Source organism: Cyprinus carpio, chromosome A5, assembly GCF_018340385.1.
Source record: "Cyprinus carpio isolate SPL01 chromosome A5, ASM1834038v1, whole genome shotgun sequence".
NCBI classification, from domain to species: domain Eukaryota; kingdom Metazoa; phylum Chordata; class Actinopteri; order Cypriniformes; family Cyprinidae; genus Cyprinus; species Cyprinus carpio.
Window position 1 is genome coordinate 1 of NC_056576.1, and position 12,082 is coordinate 12,082.

General features: G+C 33.6%; 1 protein-coding gene across 1 annotated transcript; it reads right to left on the reverse strand.

Moving 5' to 3' along the window:
• Positions 1-676: 676 nt before the first annotated feature.
• On the reverse strand, positions 677-11,671 carry LOC122145103 (butyrophilin-like protein 2). The gene is made up of 13 exons (XM_042757156.1): positions 11,597-11,671; positions 9,945-10,283; positions 8,938-8,975; positions 8,107-8,134; positions 4,247-4,287; positions 3,497-3,524; positions 3,215-3,267; positions 2,408-2,432; positions 2,168-2,223; positions 2,042-2,069; positions 1,648-1,700; positions 1,490-1,505; positions 677-1,386 (listed from the first exon to the last, which is right to left on the reverse strand). The coding sequence occupies exons 1-13, from the start codon at positions 11,613-11,615 to the stop codon at positions 1,052-1,054; spliced, it is 1,059 nt and encodes a 352-aa protein (XP_042613090.1). The 5' UTR covers positions 11,616-11,671; the 3' UTR covers positions 677-1,051.
• Between the last annotated feature and the right edge of the window lie 411 nt (positions 11,672-12,082).

Genomic DNA, 12,082 nt, shown 5'->3' on the forward strand with positions numbered 1-12,082 from the left:
GTAAATAGGTCTGTATGGAAATTATGTTCTTAGATAACTTAAAGGGTTACTCCACCCCAAAATGAAAACTTACCACCATGTTTTTCTAAACCCGTAAAAGGTCAGTTCGTCTTTGGAACACAATTTAAGATATTCTTGATGAAAACTGGAAGGCCTGTGACTGTCCCATAGACTGCCAAGTAAATAACAGTGTCAAGCTCCATAAAAAGGTATGAAAGTCGTCGTCAGAATACTCCATCTGCCATCAGACGTGCAATCTGGGTTATATGAAGCGACGGGAACACTTTTTGTAAGCGAGGAAAACAAAAATAAAGACTTTATTCAACAATTCCTTTGTCAACAGTCTCCTCTGTGTCTCTCCATATAACTGTATGCTGCGTATGCTCTTCCAAATCATCATCCACAAAAGCATGCCCTATTTTATTTCAAATCAAAGCTAAATACATGTAGAAATAGTGCATCCTTGTGGCGTGGCTGATATCTCGCTTCATATAACCCAGATTGCACGTCTGATGGCAGATGGGACTATTCTGACGACGACTTTCATACCTTTTATGGACCTTGACACTGTTATTTATTTGGCAGTCTATGGGACAGTCACAGGACTCCCGGTTTTCATCCAAAATATCTTAAATAGTGTTCCAAAGACGAACAAAGCTTTTATGGGTTTGGAATGACATGGGGTTGAGTGATTAATAACAAAATTTTCATTATGCGGTGGAGTATCCCTTTAACTAATAGACATGATTATTGGATGTTTTTCTGCGCTTATATCTCTTACTATTCATGTAGAATACTCAAACTCACTATTTTATATAGTTCCTGTGAGATGAATGATTCATTTTGGATCAAGTATTAAAATTGGTTAAATGTTCCAGTGAAAATTATAACAAGTAAATTGGATAAAGCTGAAATATGCCCATGTATTAGTTTCAGAACAGCTTACCGATCACATACTGATGAGGATCTAACATACCCCTAGATTTCTGTTTCAGTTCAGATTCATTTTGATGTGACATTATTAATGAGCACACTGATCTGAAGTAGAGGATTACTCACCTCTCACTGTTATATTCTCTTTTCTGTCTTTACTGATGACCTGACAATGGTAATTTCCGATATCTGACAGCCTGAAGTTTTTCAGTCGTAAGGACACATTTCCTTCCCTAAGCTTATGAGTGAACAGACTCACTCTGTCCTTGAACAAAACCCCTTCTGTCACCTTCCTGTCTTTATACAGGCAAACACAGGCTGTATCATTAGACCAACTGATCTCCATGTCAACAGCACTGATTTCAGGAGACAAATGACATGGAATAATAAAATCAGCCCCCAAAGAAACCTCTGGTTCTTTTGTTGTACTGGGAACAACAAGCTGAAAGTTCTCTGTGAGAAAAAGAGAAAAATTATGGACTCACTCTCTTACATCCTCAAAATGTAACGTTCTGTGGTCTGTGGTTGAATAAGAACTTCTTTTTTTTTTACTTACTGTTCAAGACTTCCATCTTGGCATTCCAATTGAGGTGAAAGCAAATTTTATAAGTTTATTTTATAAGTGTAACATTGAAAGTGTTTATTGAGTGATATATATTTTATTTATGCTTAATTTATAAATGAATCACACTATGTATTTATGTGTGCACCTACCCCATGCTGGCTTTTGTTTGGTTCATTGTGATATGAAGCTTGGCTCAAAAAATCTATGAAGCAGAAAAAAGCACTCTTCTCAAATAAGATTTACATATCACACAGATTATGAGATATGCATGTAAAATGTGTAAATAAATTTAAAACTCCATATCTTCATATGCATATATAGAAGAGCAATAATAACCCTAACCTAAAGACAAAGGAGGTACACATTAATATGCTTTTAAAGTAGACACATTATTACACACAACATTACCCACATATTTTCTATCTATAAAGAAATTATTTGGTATCATATAAAGCAGTCTTTAAACATCATATCACAAAATTCTTTTTAATGAATAATGCACACTCATTTGATGACAAAGTCAATTATTTTAAGGCAACTTACCTTTGCTTTTGGTTCCCATTCTGTCATCCTAATTGAGATTAAAACAAATGCAGTTTCATTTATTTTATGATGTATTGTGTGTGTATATATTTACTGTATGAATAGGTTATTAAAGTGCACATATACCCCAGGCTGCTCGTCTTGGTGGCTTAGATCTGATTTGATGTACTGTGATGATAATTCTATAACAAAGAGAAAAATAACCAATAAAAAATAAACCCTCTTTAAAGGCAAGACCCAAAAATTATATTTTCATACTTTCAGTGTATGTTACATTAGTGATTTTTAGCATAGAATTTAAATTTAAATTTTTAAATGTGCAATGCAAATACTTATTGCAAAGAGTCAATGATTTCCAGAACTTACTGTTGTCCATTTCTCCCTTGCAATCCTAAATGAGATTAAAACAAATAAGATTTTTTTTTTTTTTTTTTGGCTAAACATAACATTATCACACACTTGTTTACACTCAGTGCAAACAGTAATATATACTACAGCATGCAAAAAAAAAAAAAAAAAAAAAAAAAACAAGTTAAATAAAGAAAAGTTATGTGCTACTTGTACAAAAGGTAAAACATAATCTGAAAATAGACATTGCCAAAAAAGGATACTATAAGTGGCCAGTTGATAATACCTAGAATATCAGAATCGACTGCAGACAGTAGATTCTTTTCCTATTTTAGCACAGTCAGTTTAAAACTAGATTAAAGACCCATCTTTTTAACCTACAATACGCATAACACACTAGCACATATCTATAATTTAAAGTCAAGTGCCTTCTATGACACTACTGACGCACTTCTGTGAGCTGTTTTATAGATGAATCAAATGTTTATTATTGTCAAATTTTAGAGTTATTGAACTGAATTGAATCAACATTGAACTGAATTGAGCTGAATAATGACATATTCATTCATTTAACTTTTTTTTAGTTGAACTTTGCACAGTTATTGATCTAACCTAAATCAACACAGTGTTGAGTTGGACAGGAGCTGAATAATGACACTATTGTCTTGTTAGAGCTGCTTTACAGCAGAATTTAAATTTGTTTCATATTTGTCTCAAAGTTGGCATCATTGATTCTGTTTCATACTGTGAGGATGCTTTGAAACAATCTCTGTTGTACAAAATGCTATATGAATAGAGGTGACTTGATATGACATTCACACATACCTTACACTGATCCTTCCCTGAAGCACTGTGATATGCAGAGTGGATTGATAATTCTTTAATGCAGAAAAAAAAAAAAAAATCCTTTACAAATAAGATCCACACATCACATAGATTATGGCAGCTGTTTATCAAAATGTCAAATAATAGTTTTATTAATGCAAATGGGCTCCAGAAAAAAAAATGGTGAAAGAAAGAAAGAAAGAAAGAAAGAAAGAAAGAAAGAAAGAAAGAAAGAAAGAAACTTAATATATTCAATAGTAACTAAATTCAAAAACAACTTACGATATATTGCCTCTCCAATCTTGTAATCCTAATTGAGATGAAAAAAAAAAAGTAAAACAATGTTGACATAACTTCATCACACAACAGGGATTCACTTTATAGTGATTCTAAAGTGGTCAACTAAATTATTAGTTTTTGTTGTGAAAGACCATTTTGAGAAAAAAGCTGGGAATATTTTGCAATACTGTAATATATGTTTGGCAGTGTAATCTAAAATTCAAAAAAATAGAACAATATGTCTTAAGTTGATGCAAACTGATTGACATTACAAGTTAGAGATGATGACCTTTACTGTATTATACAGTAAACATAGAGATATTTAAAACAACAGTGTGTGTGTGTGTGTGTGTGTGTGTGTGTGTGTGACCTGTGTGTGTGTTGTGTCTGCGCGGCAGTAAAATGTGACATATTTAAACACAACTTTGTTAATGACATGGGTATGACCACAGGTATTACAAGGAGGAGGGTGACTATGAGGACATAACCCATGTCCACACAAAACGCTTATAAGCTACAGAATGAGTTTTTTTTTGAGAAAGTAAAAATGCACAAAGTTTCCTGTAAGGGGTTAGGGTTAGAGTGTAGGGTTGGTGTAGGGCAACACATACAGTTTGTAAAGTATAAAAACCATTATCCCCCTATGGGATGTCCCCACAATTCACAAAACAAACATGTGTGTGTCTGTGTGTGTGTGTGTGTGGTGTGTGTGTGTTGTGTGTGTTAGCTAATAATATTAATGTGTCCACAAACCTCAAGCTGATTTTCTGAATCAACAGTAAATGCTCCTGACTCTACAAAGCAGAAAAATATAATTAATATCCTCTACTCAAATATGATCTTATTTTAGAAATTCATATATACACCTATATACAAATGTAAATCATTTTATATTGCAATCTATTTTAAATTTGTATTTTAGATTAATCTATTTTTGTACTCTATTTTAAAATCTTATTAATTCCTGTGATGCATAGCTGAACTTTAAGCAGCCATTACTCCAGTCTTTAGTGTCACATGACACCTTCAGAAATGATTCTAATGCTTATTTAGTGCTCAAGAAACATTTCTTCTTCATCAATGTAATATTATATATATATATATATATATATATATAAATATATATATATATATTAGATATATATTCTAATTATGCTAATATATAATATATATTTAATATTTATATATATATTGTGCAACATAATATTTTTGTTGAATCCCAGATTATTTTTTTTCTATTCTTTGATGAACAGAAAGTTAAAAGAACAACATTTTTTAAAATACAAATCTTTGAATTAGGGGCCAAAGCACCAAAGGTGCGTAGGCACCTATTGAAAATCGTTAGGCGTTATTATTATTATTTCTTCTTCTTCTTCTTCTTCCGCCGCAAGTCTATGGCAGCCCATAAAACCGATTGCGGGAAAGTTGTATATTTGACACTGATAACAGTTAGCATTAACTATAGCAAATTTGAAGTCTCTACTCAAACTCTTAGCGCGCCACCACTTGTCCAAAGTTTCAATAATTTTATGTCTATAACTTTGAAACCGTAAGCCAGGAAAATTGAAAATTCTTGTTTTTTCCTCTGAATCCTTGGCTCAGGCCAAGTTAATGAACCCGAAATTCAAAAACCGCAAGGTTTAGTTTTTTCGCTATTTTCAATTGTTCGAAAAATACTTTTTCGAACTCGTCCTAGACGGTTAGTCCGATTTTCACGAAAATTGCCTCAGATCATTTCAGATGATGCTGGCAAAAGTTATGGAATTCAGTTGATTCGTCCCAACCGTTCTCGAATAACACGTGAACAAATAAATTCTCCGCAAAAAAGCACGCAAAAATGCTTGTGAGACTATAACTCCGCAACGGTTTGGCGTTATTGAGACCAAACTTGATGTGTGTTTATACACAGCATGACCTGAGACTACCTGCAGTGTTTCGACGCAGCGCCACCTAGTGGTTCAGGAGATATGAAAAACTGATATTTTGCTTATAACTTCTGAATGGCTTGGCCAAAAATCACAAAACTGGTCTCATTAGATTCGGTGGGTCATGGCAAGTCGAATGATATCCAATTGTTTCCCGTGTCGGCCATTTTAGGTGTCGGCCTTTTGAATTATGTAAAATGCTGTATTTTTTGAACGCATTATCGTATCGTTTACGTTTACAAAAATGTTTGGCTCCATGCACTGAAACTAAAAAAGTTTGGTGCCAGCGCCACCTTGTGGTCAAAAGTGTATAATTGAAATATCTAAAAAAATGCTAATAACTTTTGAAAAAATTAGACTATTAAAAAGAAAGTGGTCTCCCTATATTTCTTTGGGTCATGCCGAGAACATCGATACCAAATTATGCCAAATTGGCCATACCTTCGTGTCCGCCATTTTGATTCACAACTTTTTCGAACTCCTCCTAGACCGTTAGTCCAATTTTCACCAAATGGACTTCGGATCATCTTCAGAGTCATATACGAAACGGTTTTCGTTTTAGCACACCAACGAATCTGTTCGTAGATGCCAAAATACATCGAGGCTTGTATCTCACGGCAAAGCTTTGAAATATTGCACCAAACTTTGTATGTGCCATGGTCACGTCACACACTGACCATGCCACATCAATTTGGTAACGGCGCCACCTATTGGTCAAGAGTAATAAACCGTTCATTAACCATTAATTACATTTATATAAATGCATAACTTTTTTATTGCATTAGCCTATTGCAATGAAACTGGTCTCAAATAGTCATTGCTTATGCCGACAACATAGCTACCAAAATATGCCAGAGTAAAGCTGAAACTTCTGTCCGCCATTTTGATTTATGTTGAAAACCTACTTTTTCGAACTCCTCATCAACCGTCCAGTCCGATTTTCACCAAATTGAACTCAGATGCTCTTCAGACTGTGCTGACAAAATGTTATGGATTTTGTATATCGATAGACAACACCGTTTTCGCATACCACAGCGACGAATTTCAGGCATGATGCCCAAAATTGACACTTCAGCCTGTATCTCTGCATGCTTGGCATACTGACAACCAAACTTAGTGTGTGCCATGGTCACCTCACACAGAAACACACAAAATGATTTGATTACAGCGCCACCTGTTGTCAAAAGTGATAAGCCATTTAATCATAATAACTAGTGCTTGTATTTATATTTCTCCGCCTTTTCAATTACAATCATCCTAAAATGGCTTCAATTGCTAGTTTCTGCATTTGGTCTGATGCTCCATGCCATGCTTAGCTCCTCAATTTGCCTCTGGAGTGCTTGGCCCCGTAATTGCTGCTTGCAGCTATATTATTAAATTATATATATTTACTGTCACTTGGATCAGTTTAATGCATCACTGCTGAATAAAAGTAAACATCTCACTGACACCAAAACTTCTGAACAGGGTGTATTCCAGAAAGCCAGGTTAACCGTCACATATATCCTAAATTCTCGGTTTGATTAACCCAGACCTTGCTTACTTGAGGTATGGTTCCAAAAAAACGAGTTCAGTCAACTCAGAGTATGTTCACGGATAACACACAAGACGAATCACCATGGAAACCGACGCTAAGAAAAAGTGCTTCTTCTTCTTTTGTTCAGTGGTAATTTACATACTAACTGCATATCGCTACCTAATTGATGACGGTGCAATCATTTTAATTTTTTAATCACTGAGAATAAGAATTATATTGTTGTTTGATGCTAATTATATAATATAATTAAGAAATATCACATATGTATTTATTATAGAAATACATTATAATAAATGCAGATCCACAATGTGTGAGATGACAATAAAAAATATAATAAATATATTAGAATAAAATAAACTTTACCTTGTGTATGAAAACCCAGCTAAAGTCTTTTTTTTTTTTATGATTTACTGTTTTCTACAATGTGTGACCCTGCCTGTGAAAACCCAGCTAAAGTCTTTTTTTTTTTTATGATTTACTGTTTTCTACATAAAATCATTCTTCATAAAGATGTAGAACATTCTGTGAAAATATAACCTTTATATCTTTAATATTGACTATATGTTAAGAAATATTAATATTGAGTAAGGCCATGTCAAAGATTGAAATCATGGTGAAATTAATGGTTGAAATCAAACTTGATGCTTCTTATCTCATAATTAGATTTTGAGACTTTAGCCTGGATTTCACAGACAGTGTCTCATATAAATAAATATAATAAAATATTAGAATAAAAATATTACTATAAACATATCATAACAACTTTCTCTCTCTCTCTCTCTCTCTCTATTTTATATTTATATATATATAATATAATTATATATATATATATATATATATATATCTATATATATAGTATATTTGATAACTATATTGTTATCATTTATAATATTATAAGGTCACGCATGCACTGATAAAATCTGATGTAAACAAACCATGAAACATAACCTACTGCAGAGCAGGTTATGTTCAGGGAATCAGTTGCTATGGCTACTTGCATACCCTGAGAGTTACCTCCGTTTTTGGAACCAAGAGATGAGTTTATGCACTTACCCTTAAACATACCTGGGTATGTCACATAACCTGCTTCCTGGAATACCCCCCAGTAGTGTATTTTTATAAGTATGACAAAGTGTTTTAAGACAACTTACTGTTGCTTGTTTCTCCCATGTTGTGATTCTGATTGGGGGAAAAAATTATTTACTTCAGCTCCTCTGAACATACATAACACAAGGATTTATTTACACTGATTCCTTACAATGAAAATATAAATAAATAAATCACAACACAAAGCTTACTAAATTTCTTGCAACATTGACATTTATTTATTTAGCAGATAATTTTCCTGTTGCTAGCCTTATTTTAAAAAGAAAATGCTATTGAGATCTTTGATAGATTTCCAAATATCTAGATTATTTTATATGTTAGCCTATTTTTGTGTGTGTGACATTAAATAATTAAACTTGTAAATGTTGTTCATGCTTGACTTCTGGAAAACAATCCAACAGTCCATACATAAATAGCTTTTTGATTATCAAGGACTGGTTTTGCCAGTTTAGTCTTGGTTCCTGTATTCAACCACATCATCTCAGTAAGCTTTTCATATCCACAGTTCCCAAAAAGCTTTGTTTAATATTTGCGTATTTTTCTTATTTTGAATTAACATTGTTAGTATCCTGTTGAGGCTACTTGCAACTGTACTGTATTGTCTCCACCTGAGTCTTGTTTACCAGTTAACATACTTCTAAACAGATGTATGCCTCAATTGGCAAGAATTGTAGTTATAATTAGTTTGAGCCTTGTTTCTGTTTCAAGACCAGTGGTATACCAGTTTCATGTCCTATGAATCTAGCTTTATGTTCTTTATCATTTAACAAAATTTTGTATAAAATGGAATGTACATAATACCTCTATATTTTCTTGTATATTGTGTTAATACTGTGCTATATGTTCATAAAAAGAATGATAGGTGCTGTCTTTACCACTGTAAAGAAGCTCTGGTCCTTGAAAATAGCAGAGACTGCATATGTCAACAAAGAAAATTGTTAATTGGACAGACACTGCTATTTATTGAACTCTAATTTATCAGTTACTGTAGGTATGTTTGGAACTGCAGACTACCATTCCATTACTTATATTAATTCTACTCTTTTCTTAAAGGGCAAGTTCACCCAAAAATGAAAATGTGATGTTTATCTGCTTACCCCCAGGGCATCCAAGATGTAGGTGAATTTGTTTCTCACAGTAGAAGACAAATGAAGATTTTTAGTTTCAGACGTTGCAGTCTCTCAGTCATACAATGCTTGGCAATGGTAACAGAATCTATGAGAGAGAAAAAAAACATGCACAGAAAAATCCAAATTAAACCCTGCGGCTCGTGACGATACATTGATGTGTAAAGACACAAAACGATCGGCCTGTGCAAGAAACTGAACTGTATTTATATTGTTTTTTATTTTATTTTATTTTACCTCTGATTCACGCAATGTCCAAACTGTTAGAACTCTTGTGAACGCGCTTCACAGCAGCCTGCATCATCTTCTTCTTGTTGCATTATGGTGGATCACAGACTTATAATTGCATTTTCAGACTTTGCGTGAATCAGAGGTAAAAAAAAAACCCCGATATGAATACTGTTCTGTTTCTTGCATAGACCAATCGTTTTGTGTCTTTACAGCTGCAGGGTTTAACTTGGATTTTTCTGTGCATGTTTTTTTTTTCTTCTCTCTCAAAGATTCTGTTACCATTGCCAAGCATTGTACGACTGAGAGACTGCAACGCCTGACGCTAAAAATCACAATTTGTGTTCTACTGAAGAAACAAAGTCACCTACATCTTGGATGCCCTGGGGGTAAGCAGATAAACATCACATTTTCATTTTTGGGTGAACTGTCACTTTAAGGCATATTTACACCCAACTTAATATTACTACCTAGTGTACATCTAGCTGGCGCAACCAGAGCATCAGTGGAATGAGTGAACTGCTTACCTTCTTCTGCTACATCTACTGTTATCTGCTGTGTTTCATTTCTACTGACGACTCTGCACATGTAAACTCCCAGATCTGATTCTCTGAAGTCTGCCACTCTTAAAGAGACATTCCCTCTCGACAGGTCATTAATGAACAGACTCGCTCTGCCCTCATAGCCAACACTCTGTGTCATCTCTCGGTTCTTATAGGCACAAATACAAGACATCTCACCAAACCAAGTAATCTCCATGTCAACAGCACTGAGTGCAGGAGACAAGTGGCATGACACAGTGAGAGTAGATCCCGCATTAATCTTAACTCTTTCACCTCTTTCAGGAATAACCAGCTGAAAGTCATCTGTGAGGGAAAAGGCACATGGGCAAGATTCAAATATCACCTGTGCTGTATTTTGTTTAAAAGTCTTATTCCTACAATTCAGTCTATGAAGTACGTAGTGTTCATTTTGTTAACGAAAACTATAATGAAAAATGTTCGTTGACAAGCTTTTTTCCCATGACAAAGACGAGACGAGCTTTACCAAAAACCTCTTTTATTATTTTTGTCAAAAAAGGAGACCAAATGTTATTGAGGACTGCTGTACACTCATGTGTGCGTTCATGTGTGCGGTTGTCAAATATCAAGAATTTAAAGCACCGAATCAGAGCTTCGCTGTTACAAGGATGCATTTTTCAATTTTTATCGATTTGTGCTTAATGGTGAAAGTGCAATACCTGAAAATTTAGAAGTAAATTTCTTAAATGGCAACAATCATTACAAATATAATTTTGGAGCAAAAATCATTTTTATCAGTCAAACCATTATACAGCATGACAAAGATTTCATTGACTAAAATCTGACTAAAATGCTCATAAATATGGTTGACTTAACCTTGACTAAACAAAACAGGACAAGGTTGACTAAATAAATATGTTAACTAAAATGTACATTTGAGTAAGACTAAATTACAAATGGCTGCCAAAATTAATACTGTTGTAGGACTACGGTTAATTAATAATAATCTCATTTCTAAAAATGTCAGTTTTTCATTGACTAAAAACAAGACTAAAATGCTTCAGGTTTTCTTAGGCTAAAACTAGACTGAAATGTTGAGACTTATAGTCCACTAAAACTTGACTAAAACAGGATAAGGTTGGCTAAATATGATAAAAACTAACATGGACATTTAACACATCAAAACTAAGACTAAAATTGAAAAACAGCTGACAAAGTTAACACTAGAAGTACGTTTGATCATGATTTTTGTGGTTGAACTCTTGTTCCTCTATCTATAAAGGCAGTGGCCATCTCGAAATTATAACAATGTCACCGCTTAAGTACCTAACTTTCAAAATGTCAAATTGATGTAGTCAGACAACTCATTAGGAGCTTAAACAAGAAGTTTTACACAATTACACATACGTCTTACACATTAAAGGCTAGAAGCCTAGTAATATAAAATACAGAAATATATGAAGATTCAGACACCAAAAGATCGAACCCAAATTTATGCAATACAATAATAACCTTTTTTTTTTTTTAACCAAACTCAATCTCTAATTGTGCTGAAACAGCACTCACACACACACACCAAACACACCCCCACCTTAGGGTTTGATTAACAACTAAAAATAATGAGAGTAATAGTTCAGAATTAATTGAAGAGAACTTACTGCTAATTCTTGCTGCCATGCTTCTTTTCTAAACAGGAAGAAAACACATCCAGTGAGAGAGAAGACTGATTTCAGTCTCACACAAACAGCTGACTTAACTACAGGGGGAAAAAAAAACAGTCTTATGCAAGCCAAAACAAGTTTTTCTGCTTACATATGTGAAAACCATGTGGGGGAGTTATGAGTTATGAAAAAATAAAAAGCTAAAGATTTCCACTACATTATACACAAGATAAAAGGAAGGAATATATTAAAAAATATATATTTGCTTTTTTCACTTGATTTTATTTTTGATATCCCAAAATCAAAATGCTTGCAAAAACACTAAACACTTTGAATTTCAGTCTCTCTCTCACAATAGTGAGATCTGGGTGGTATTTATAGAAATGAAATAAGCATTTCCAAATGGGCCAAACTGGTTCTCACAACAATGTTATGTGTTATTTAGGTTTACTGTAGATATGAACCTGTAAAGCTTCTCTTTAG